This window comes from Bombus vancouverensis, unplaced genomic scaffold (genome assembly GCF_051014615.1).
Source record: "Bombus vancouverensis nearcticus unplaced genomic scaffold, iyBomVanc1_principal scaffold0077, whole genome shotgun sequence".
NCBI classification, from domain to species: Eukaryota; Metazoa; Arthropoda; class Insecta; order Hymenoptera; family Apidae; genus Bombus; species Bombus vancouverensis.
In genome coordinates this window covers 89873-101404 of record NW_027468968.1, presented here as the reverse complement: position 1 = coordinate 101404, position 11532 = coordinate 89873, and the positions used below count along the sequence as shown (strand labels likewise).

Sequence of the window (11532 nt, the reverse complement as noted above, 5' to 3'; positions counted from 1 at the left end):
ATCCTATAAAATTTAATATATTTCTTTAATTTTTAATACATACATGAGTTAGTAGTTCTAAATTATGAATCATCTTACCTGTGATATTACACTTTTCCTTATAATATCATCACTCAAGTGAACAACATTAAGATCATGTAAACCATGTCATCCTATCTTACTGTGAAGATACTTAGTTATGTTATCTAACATTATAAAAATATCATCAAATTCAAGTCCTTTTATTCACATCACATGGCCACGACGATCTGGTTCTTCGTTATATAATGTTCTAAAATTTGTCGTACATATAGGATGTACAAACCGTGATATCAAGGTATCAGTTCTTCCTTCCCAAGGGACAGTTTCATTAAAATTCTGATAGAATTAAAAATTAATTATTAATATTCTAACAATCATATATGTTAAATACATTATAGTCAACGATATATACCTGAGCGAATGTAGGGGTGATTCCTCGATAATTATAAATGTCATCAGCCCACATCATTGTGCCACTTCTTTGTACTCCAGCCTCTGGATTAGCAGCCTAAACAAACATACAAAATTTTATAGAAGCTGCACAAAATATAGTATATATGCGCAATATTGAAGCGTTCAAGGGGATATAAAGGTAATGTGCATCACATACACGTGTACTCTCATGCAACAAAATACAATTAGATTTAATAGTATAAGCTCTTTTATTCATCATAATAGATTGGAAATTTAAGTGTCTTACGAGGGTGAGTAAAAAGTTACCCGCTCTGTCGGTGTAGAATTTATTTTAAGCAATTGTCAAAAAAGACATACATCATTTTTTGACATAATCACTCAATTTCTGTATACACTTTGTCCATTTGCTGAAGGACCTTCGTATTTTCTCATTAAAAAATGTTTTGGGCTGAGCTGCGAACCACGAATGCATCGTCGTCTTCACCTTTTCATCAGCTTTCTCGGCATCCATCTCGCACAAACTTTTTAAAACCCAAATCTGTCGTGCACTATTGCATAAGCAGAGCCGTGGCTGATTTGCAAATGATTTGCCACATTATCCAGTGTCACTCGTCTATTCCATAGAGCATAAGTTCATGAGCACGTTCAATGTTGTCATCGTGGATGTGGACGGGCGTCCAGCTGTTTTTTCATAACACTTGTGCGATCTTCTTTGAACTTTTGTGCCCATTCAAACACACTTCGTGACAAAACACTTTCTCCATAATGTGCATTAAATCTTTGATAAATATAGGCATCAAACATAACCTCCGACCACAAGAAACGAATCACAGCATCCTGCACTGTTTTCCTGCAAATCGCCATTGCAAAGCGCCATTACTCGCGCAACGGTCACAAACGAATTGACGTAACATAATGAAACCTACGCAGCAGCACTGAACAGATATTGACGTCATACGAAGAGTGCAGATGGATCAATACGGTCGACAGAAATTTTAACTATCTGTAGTGCGGATAAATTTTTACCGAGAGTCGTATAGGAATCTATAATTTGTAAGTACACCTTTGGCTGAATGGAAATTTCTCTTACATATAGTCAAAAATGCAGAAACAGTGTATTGAATTGGAAAGTGATAAAAAATAAGCGAAGTTTCGAGGTTGCATGTGATTGCATGAGTACACAGGACGTTTTTAGCGAATAAAAAATAATTTTGAAAGACACGAGACTTATCTTGTATTTTATGCACTCTCTGTGTCCGAATCTCCAGAATCTCTCTATCTTATGAAGTGTTTTAGATTAGCCGGAAAATTTTGTATGTACATACAAGAAGTATACGATCTAAGTGGAATATTCCATTATTCTCTTGATACAACAGAAACGAAATTTACAGAACTTCTCAGAAAGTTGGTTTATTATTACCAAATTAATAGAATTAATATACGTTTATCATCTTTACATACCTAAGTCGTGGAGGTTTATCGTGCGTAGAAAATTAGTGTCGTTTCAAAGTTACATTTCGTACATTTTAAGCCTATAATTTGTAACGTACAAAACAATGCAAATTTGTGCTGTTTCTGATCTCCACAATAAGAAAATCCAACTTTAGGTTTTTTACACAATGATATTTATGGAACAGTAATATCATATTATTGCATCGCTTGGAGAATGAAGTCAAGGTACGATGTGACCCTAGTGTAAACGCTGGGATAGCCAGCTGTGCAGCACTTATAAGCATAAGACACAATACCTATTAAATACGAGGTTAATACAATGTTGTATCAGCAGTGGTCCGCCGCGGTCAGCCTGAAAGGATCGTTAAATTTTTAATCAAAGATACTGAAATATATCGATCGAATTGTATTGAAATTATACTTATATACAGTAATAATCTTCTATTGATTTGTGTATTGAAATACTCCAATTTATAATGTACATGTTATATGTATTTTGAGCAAAACTAAGATTAGAAGGAAATTAGATTAAATACCATAATGAGGTGTGAGAAGTGGGCAAAACTATTGAATTGTGTTTATCTATTATTTCTAATGTTTAAGACGTCGATTTGATGTTAATTCGAATTGACGTGTCTTCAGATACCGTATAGTTTGTAGTAACTCTGTAACTTAATTACCGTACAAGAATCCTTCCCACCCTGAGCATGTTCGGCGCATATTATACCATCAGTGATATCAGGTGCATTAGGAAATTTGGAACAAGCTATTTTGCATTCGGCGTTCTTAATCACTGGCATTTGTACTACCATTAATGCATTACGTCGTGGTCGTCCTACGAAGAAAATAAGAAAGATATTTAAGACTGGAACTGTTTAATTTTATTATAAAATTGATATCACTTACTATATCTTAACGCTCCCCATCCAGCAACAAGGGGGTTATAGCCGACGAAGTTGCTCTTTCGTAGGGGCTCTTTCGTACAAATGGGATATACGTACCCTGAAAAATAAAAAAATAAATGAAAATGCAGGAAACGAATGACCAAAAGTATGAGAAAGAATTGTACACGCTTTATGACACAATATATGTGTACAGTAAGAAATTTCAGGATATGATACTTCAGTAATACTCAATAGCATATATATATATATATATATATATATATACATATATATATATTTGAGGACTTACTCGAAAATGGCACCTCCTCCGCCAATCTAAGAATGGCAATATTATGATTGCGTATGTTTTCTATTCCATCCATATGTGCACAATGTGCTGCGGTCAAAACATGCCTAGCCGATATCAGGGAACCTCCGCACTTCCATAGTGGTTTGTCTGGGTGTCGGGGATTACGAAAACCTAATGCAGCGATCCATGGCCAAGCGCCTAAAATGCAATAGTCATAGTTGTGAATATACATAATTTTTTCTCACGTAACGAGTAACAACGATTATTACCTATTCGATATTCGATCATACAGCAGACGATAAGTACATACGTACAAATACTCTGAAATAGAGATTTGATAAAGACAGAAATTAAATTTTTATTCCAGTGAAATACAAATTATTAAATAATTCTATATAATTTCTATTTGAACTATACTGAACTATAAAGTTCAAACGTGTAATTTCTGCCCTAACAGTTTTTGATCTCTATCCATATTATTACTCCTATATCAATTTTTTATTTCAAGCAAAAAGATACTCTTTCTAACATGAAGTAAAAGAAAGAAATAATTCAAGTTAATAAGTAAAGTTACTACCGATGAAATCATAGCATTATTATTTAGTCTAATTGAAATGTACATTGATGTGCTGTTTAATGCCTTTAAAGTTCATTCTTTGCAGTAAATGGCTTATTATTAATCGGAAAGAAAGACATAAAACGTACCAAGTTCAGCTGGTTTACCATCGACCAGCCTGGTATGAGAGACGTTGCTAAAACCACAGTATGGTGGTCGCAAAGCCTTATACTTGTACACAGTTTTTATTAAAATTTCTCTCTTCTCTTTGTTTGGATCGTTCGGACAGCAAACGATCGTAACATTGCCCTGGTATCTGCACACTGATCGTCTATAAAAATCGGTGGCTGTACGGTACTGTATCTGCCATATTTCTTGCAGAGGTTTACATTTTCTGTAGTCAAGGCACCTGCCTTCTTGATTGTCCGGTGTGGTACATTCTGGATCAAACAATTTTAAAACATTTATACAGTTCAAAGATGCGTAAGAAAGCGACACCGATTACTCAACTTTCGAAGTAAAAAGCCGATCAAGTCCACCGGATTGCCCTACAGACACGTATTAATCCGTAAGAGTTAGTCATCATGTTGATAATAATTATCTAAAGAAACTTTTCACGTGAAAATATAAAATTTTAATTGATTAGATATTGTGTTAGCCATACTTAAGAAAGAAAATGAAAATGAATGAAATGAAAGAAAAGGACTACCTTCAACCTCATTTTTTAAATAAACACTTTGTCAGTTTTGCGGTAAATAAATTCTTAGGAATTCAGGACAGTTTTTAGTGAATCATTTTGTTTCGACCGTTCGCGGAGAGACGCGATCGCGAGATAGCACGTCAACGAGAGTTGTAAGTTCCCGTTACGATTAAATAATCGACGCCACGAACTGATCGATCCCCTTATTTCGATTATGATAATAAGGGTAGTTCAATGAAATTCCACAGAATTAACACAAATAAATTAATGTTTATTTCAACAACTTATTAACTAGAAAGATATAAAAGGAACAAAAAAAATGTAACTGCGTTTTGGTTGATAAGTAATGCGCGACATACCACATGTGTTGACGGTTCGACTTCTCGAAAAGTTCTGAACGCCTTTCGATTTTTTTCGTTTTTTCTGGAAGGCGACCCCCACTACGTTCGGATCACGCCACATTCTTTTACTGCGAGGTAAAATACGGGCCACGAGTCGACGTTTCTGGAAGTCGCCCTGCTTAATGAACCACGCGCTTGCCACTACAATGTTTGTTTGCCGGGCAGACGCGACGATCCGTCTGCGACATTATAGTGCCGCGATCGATAGTTAAGAATATGACCTATGGTAAGCCGCATGGCGTAACATTCTCCCCCCGTTGAGAGGGTACCGATCAAACTAGCGAGGTGTGGTTGAAGTTCCCATCTTATTTCGTCTCGGTGGCTAGTTGTTCGGGTTTCTCGAGATCGGGTTGAATTGGCAGTGGGACAAGCCTTTTGACGCCCCGATCCAAAATGCTCTTTGCCGTCTGAACTGTAGCTGTCCGGATGACACCATCGGCGCCTGGATGAACCTTGATAACTCGGCCCAGAGGCCAATGCATGGAGGGAACGTTGTCCTCTCTGAGGATGACGATTGTGCCCTTTTGGATGCTGTGTCCACCCTTGCTCCATTTATTGCGGTTGGTTAGCTCGTTCAAATACTCCTTATGCCAGCTGCCATTTGGAGAGTCGGTTCGATGGAATGTCTCTGAAATCTCGATCACGTAAGCACATTAATGAATCGCCAATGAGGAAATGTCCGGGAGTGAGGGCTAGGAGATCATTTGGATCGGTGGAGATAGGAGTTAGCGGGCGGGAATTGAGGACTGCTTCTATTTCTATGATAAGAGTATTACGGTGTTAAGCTCATATGTTTCTGTTTCTCCACTCGCGCTGCGCCATAATATCCTTTGATATTTCCGATCCTCTGGTCGTACGAGGAATTGCCGATACATTTTCTCGATGTCGCCAGTGAGTACGTACTGATGAGCGCGGAATCTAATTAATATACAAAATAAATTGTGAATTGATTCGAGAATATAGGATTTCCCCATTTTCATGATTATCGTGATTTTTGTATAAATATATTTGTGAAGATACTAATAATTAGGTACTTATAAATTAGTATTGTCAATTATTTTGCATTTATAATTCCGCCTCTAGTATAAGTGTTAATTGAAAACTAACTTTATGTTTCAAAAAGTACTAGCAAAGTCGTTGAGTAACAAGCCACTGATGCTAACACAAATAGCATTGTCGTAATTAAATATTTCTAAATATTCATTTTTCATTTTGAACCTGTAGAAACGATTTATTATATATACTATTAGCTAAGTAATTGCATATTTAATTAAGTCGAAATATAAAACTTAGTTATTTTGATAATTTAGAAAATAAAAAACTGACAAACGTTTCAATTTAATTTATGGTTGGAACAAAAGACAGTTATTTTTCATTAATTGAAATATTGCAATGCAGAGTACTTTCCAAAATACGCCGAGAGTATTCCTGATGGTGAAACGAGCGTTGCTTCATCGAACGCAGCTAAAGAAAACAACATCTATGTAGTTGGTGGTACGATGCCTGAAATAGAGGGCGATAAATTGTACAATACCTGTACTATTTGGGGTCCCGATGGAACTTTGATAGCAAAGCACCGAAAGGTAAGTAATATATTCCTTTATGGCTTTGAATTTGAAAATATTGGGGTGAAGAAAGTGACTCTATCTAGGAATAATTTAGGAATATACATATGTACATACGTATACTATAACCAATTCTATAATTTACGGTTTATAAAATACGTTATGATACGGGAAACGCCCATTTTTGTTGTAATGTGTTTGTTGTTGTATAAATTTTTCACATACTTAAAATATTATTATACTTATTTTTTCTCCTTTTTAAACATTATTAAATGATAAGATTCTTTAATAAAAGAAAGTGATAAAAACGCTGTCAGTTATTAAATAAAAAATAATTAAAGTTTAGGAGTTGGTAACTTTGATATTAAATTAGAAAAGTTGCAGCAATAGAATTAGCGACCACATTTTTATGTTATTAGGTACATCTATTCGACATCGACATTCCTAATAAGATTACTTTTCGAGAGAGTGATTCACTCAGTCCTGGTAACTCCCTAACGACGTTCGATGTGAAGGGCTGCAAAATAGGTATTGGCATTTGCTATGATATTAGATTCGAGGAAATGGCACGCATTTATCGGAACAAAGGTACAGTAACTTAATCGATCAATACTTAACTAGCAAAAAATTAAATATCTTTCTTAAATATATTCTATATAAAATTAATATAATCTGTAACTCTGTATAAAAAGAAGCTTAATTTAAAAAACCAGTATATTTGCTGAAAATGAAACAAATAAAAGAATTAAAAGCACAATAAGAGGACTGTCCTCGCATATTCAGAAATGATGGAATGTGAACCGTGCAACTACGAAGTTAATTGGTATTCGGTGGCTTCATATTTCCTGCTTCTCTGGGTTAGGTTGCCAAATGCTGATATATCCAGCGGCATTCAATATGACCACTGGACCACTGCACTGGTCATTACTTCAGCGTTTCAGAGCGAATGATAATCAATTATACGTTGCCTGCATATCACCGGCTCGTGTTCCTTAAGCAAGTTACGTCGCATGGGGACATACACAGTTGACCAATCCCTGGGGAAAGATTCTTTACGATTTGGAAACTCAAGAGAATATGGCAGTCACCGATATCGGTAATTTACAGCTTAAAATTAAAAGCGAGAGATCCATGATGTAATTAATTTTTAGTCTCGTTAATTTATCGATTTAGCCATCTTCCTCTGTATTTGTTGAATTTATTAGTAAGCATTACTTATTACTTCGTATGTTTCTTTTTTCTATCAGATCTAAAAGTTGTTGAGGAAGTAAGGGCTCAGATGCCTACATTTTCTCAGAGACGTACAGATTTGTACGACACTGTCTGTAAGAAGGAGTAACTCTACACTAAAACAGAAAATGTTTTTTTATAATATTTCTACTGCAATATCCCTTTTTTGTGAATTATTACTAATTTCTTATCATTTGTACTAAACGAATGACTCAATTAAGAAAACCAAAACGTTATAAATAATAATCTGTATATCTTGTGTATCAACATGTAATTGGATATTATAATAATATAGGAATGCTATAATAATATAGGATAATAATATAGGAGAATAATAATATAGAAAAAAATACATGCTTTTAAACACCTTTAATATCGATCACATAAATTGGTATAATTCACAATGATTACGCATACATAAAAGACCCCTTGATAGTAAAATTTACGATCAAAAGGCAATTACGTATCGTTTAACAACATTTAATTTATAACACCTTTTAAACATTTAGACAGATTAACACATAACACTTCTTATATATAAACATCAATTCGAAGTTATCAGCTTGAAGAAATTGGTCGATTAATACCTGTAGATTGTCTGTCTCGATGAAAGACTTAAAGAGAGCAAAAACATGATGATGCCGCTAATATAATATTCCTTCTTTCTTGTATCTGTCTGCCTCTCAGGTCGTTTTACTAATTACAATAAGTAATTTCGACTTCTTTGCGCTCTCTTTTAACGCATTCGAGACCGAAAGAAATTCATATCAGTCAGTAGGCAAGGATATAATATACATATTTTATATATAACTTATGTAGTAATGTATATATCATGTTAGTTTCATATTTTTTTCAACATAGAATTATTATATATATATATATAGTTATATATATATATATATATATATATATATATATATATATATATATATATAACTGTACATAATACATTATAGAATAACATAGTATATAATTTTATATTTTAAAAATATGAGGCATACTATTTAAGATTGTCATCGATTTAAAATCAAAGTATGAAAAGGATACCCCGGAGAGAGTAAAACACAGAATCATTCCAACTAAACATTCAGATCGTACCGACACCTAGGTATCGTCTTACAATTAAATCTCGGTCTCGAATGGATTAAAATGAAATACATACTTGCAGCTTCAACATCTTCAATATCGAGGAGATTCAAACTTTACAAATAAAAGCGGCCTGTTCCCCTTTCCACGACAGACTCTCATACCATATCCGCTCTTATCCAGGCTTTTACTTGAAACCAGCAATGCGTTCATTTGCAATTTAAATTTACCCGGACCATCCACTGAATCGTCAGCCCTTTATAAATGTATAATGAACCCAGAACATGTGCCTGTGCCCCTGGTATCGATGTTCGGCTTGTGATGTTCGTACCGGAACCTTCGCACAATTTCAATTTGTCACGCGTGAACATCGATTCTTCCAAGGGTCACAGCTTTATGCGGCTAAATCCTTTAGAACGATTAAAATGATACTAATGATATGGTATTTTTTACAAAGATTTAACATATCCATAAAATAGGAAGTTTCGTGCTCTCCTATTATATATTAATTATAAATTAATAAGTTTTATATGTGTTATTTATAGATCTAATAAATTTTGTATTGGTTTACAGCAGGTGCTCCGGGTATAAACAGACGACAAACGAACAAATAGAAATTCAAACTATTGTCGTTGTTTAACTCGCATGGGACTATAAGCTCGAATTGGACTTAAACGTTACAATCGTCGAGAATAATTACTATATGTACCCTGTACGACGGGCAGAGAATCTTAAGTTATTAACGGCAATTCCTTTGTGCATAATTCAGGTTTATTAACAACCTGTAATGGATAATCATCGATGAACTCTTTTTGAATAAAGTTCACATTTATAAAGCAAACACTATAAAATACGACAGGACAATTGTAATCGATAAATGACATTTTATTAGGATATTATAAGAAGCTAAGATATCGAGGTACATTAAAATTGAGTCCGCTGCAACCCTCATGACATTTAAAATCCTACGCGTATATTGAGTAAAGTTGTTATATTAAATATAATCATATTAAATACAAGCTCGTCCGCTGGATTCCCAAATTATTTGGTTAAATACTTTGAATACGAGAATACCGAGTGTTGACAGTAGTAAATCCCCTATATGGTATATTTACTTTGCTATCTTGAATAGGTAAATAACATTTCACTTTAACGCATTTAACCAATATTAACATTTAACATTTAACCAATATTATACGCATATGCACATAATGTTACTGTTACATATAATGATATATACGTAGATATACACGTTAATTAAATCCTCTATATGGTATTTTTATATCAGTATCGTAAACATTGTAAACCGGAAATCTTTTATTACACACGTACATATACAGTCAATATTATTGTTACATATAGTGATACATACGTTGATCCACACATTAATTAAATCCTCTATATAGTATTTTTACTTTGCTATCTTGAATAGATAAATAATCTCGAATATAGACATACAGGTACAGTTACGTTGATATACACCTTTGTACAAGGTGTCAAAAAATTTTTTATCACAGCGTTTTTTTAAGACGATTTTATAGCTTCGAAATTCATCTTGACACGATTTTCAATGTCAAATTATTTTTCTATTGCATCATGTGATACTCATTAGGAGGAACAAAACTTCTGTTTTCTTAGAAAAAATGTTTGAAATTTCATTAATTCCTAGATTGATTTTATTTATACTTTAAGGTCAGATATGACATCAAATAATGTCAATACTAATATCTAGTTATTTGTCAATTTACAGCATCTGAAAAACAAGACATCTTCGAGACAGCGTGGGTTTTCTTTCCAACTTTCTTAACTTTCAACAATAAAATTTTCGTCAAACGATACAATCTATCCAACAAAGTTCTTGTACACAGCCAATCTCGTAAGAACATAGATCTTCTTCAAGTATTATTCTTCACAATGCTTCGTGTGGAATTTCTACTTGACGAGTTATTATTAAACGATTAAAAGCTTATTATTATACGATAATGTAATATCGTAGAATAGCTTTGATTGGAGATCGGCTGAAATTAGAAAACACCGTGTACGCCGTCTTTTTGTGGTTTGTTTACATCCAAGAGCGCCTAGTAACAGTGACGCGAGAAAAGATAAGCAGCGTCAAAACAGAAGTACGGTTTCATATTTCAAGGTGTGGCAATCGAGAGGCCAGAGTATGTGAGCCGAAAAGTGTGTGTGTGTGTGTGTGTGTGTGTGTGTGTGTGTGTGTGTGTGTGTGTGTGTGTGTGTGTGTGTGTGTGTGTGTGTGTGTGTGTGTGTGTGTGTGTGTGTGTGTGTGTGTGTGTGTGTGTGTGTGTGTGTGTGTGTGTGTGTGTGTGTGTGTAGGACCGAGCAGGAATGCATTGGTGAGGTTCAGAGTTGATCGAGACGTCGAAGCATAGAGTCGTTAGAATTGAGTTGCGAGTGGTGTCGAGTGTTAGAGTTGCTAGTGAGAGAGAGAGAGTTACCAAATAGTTGTCAAGTTATTTGATGTAAATACGAGCGTTGCATTTAGTTTTCCTGTTAATCAAACATCGTTTCTCTGTCTAACTAATATCTGTATTTTCAATCCATTATTAATAAATTATAATTAATCGGACAAAATTACACCTTTAATATATTCCGATATTACAATAACTTACCTTTTTCTACGTCAATGGACATGAAAGACGTTGAGTGAGGAATTAGAACAAGTGTGGATCGTTGGAAACCACTATGCTGCGGTCTACCATTCGTTTTACCCTATATATACCACGGAACAAAGGATAATTTTCACCGGCTTGGCTATGGCTACTGGTGTGGATCCAAGTATTCGGGCCATACTAGACGCTATGCAGAAGCAGAACGAAATCAAGTTAAGAAAACTGTTAAAGGAGACTATTAAAGCAACGACTGATTTCCGTTGAGATAATAGGGGTGATT

General features: G+C 34.4%; 1 protein-coding gene across 4 annotated transcripts; it reads left to right on the top strand.

The window, feature by feature from the left end:
- The first annotated feature begins 1391 nt into the window (after positions 1-1391).
- Positions 1392-11213, top strand: LOC143305044 (omega-amidase NIT2-A-like). 4 transcript variants are annotated; one of them, XR_013061723.1, is made up of 5 exons: positions 1401-1488; positions 6137-6321; positions 6723-6891; positions 7166-7399; positions 10370-11213. XR_013061723.1 is itself a non-coding variant. In XM_076627622.1 (4 exons), exons 2-4 carry the CDS (start codon positions 6238-6240, stop codon positions 10579-10581), a joined length of 465 nt encoding a protein of 154 aa, XP_076483737.1. In that variant the 5' UTR covers positions 1392-1488; positions 6137-6237; the 3' UTR covers positions 10582-11210. The 4 variants fall into 4 exon arrangements, 1 of the variants encoding a protein (XP_076483737.1); XR_013061722.1 differs by lacking the exon at positions 10370-11213 and adding an exon at positions 9193-9663; XR_013061725.1 differs by lacking the exon at positions 10370-11213 and adding an exon at positions 7551-7906.
- Positions 11214-11532: the final 319 nt, after the last annotated feature.

Coding starts and splice junctions, on each gene's coding strand:
- LOC143305044 (XM_076627622.1), top strand. CDS start 6,238: ATGCCTGAAATAGAGGGCGATAAATTGTACAATACCTGTACTATTTGG. Junction 6,322..6,722: donor TGATAGCAAAGCACCGAAAG/GTAAGTAATATA, acceptor TTATGTTATTAG/GTACATCTATTCGACATCGA. Junction 6,892..10,369: donor ACGCATTTATCGGAACAAAG/GTACAGTAACTT, acceptor GTCAATTTACAG/CATCTGAAAAACAAGACATC.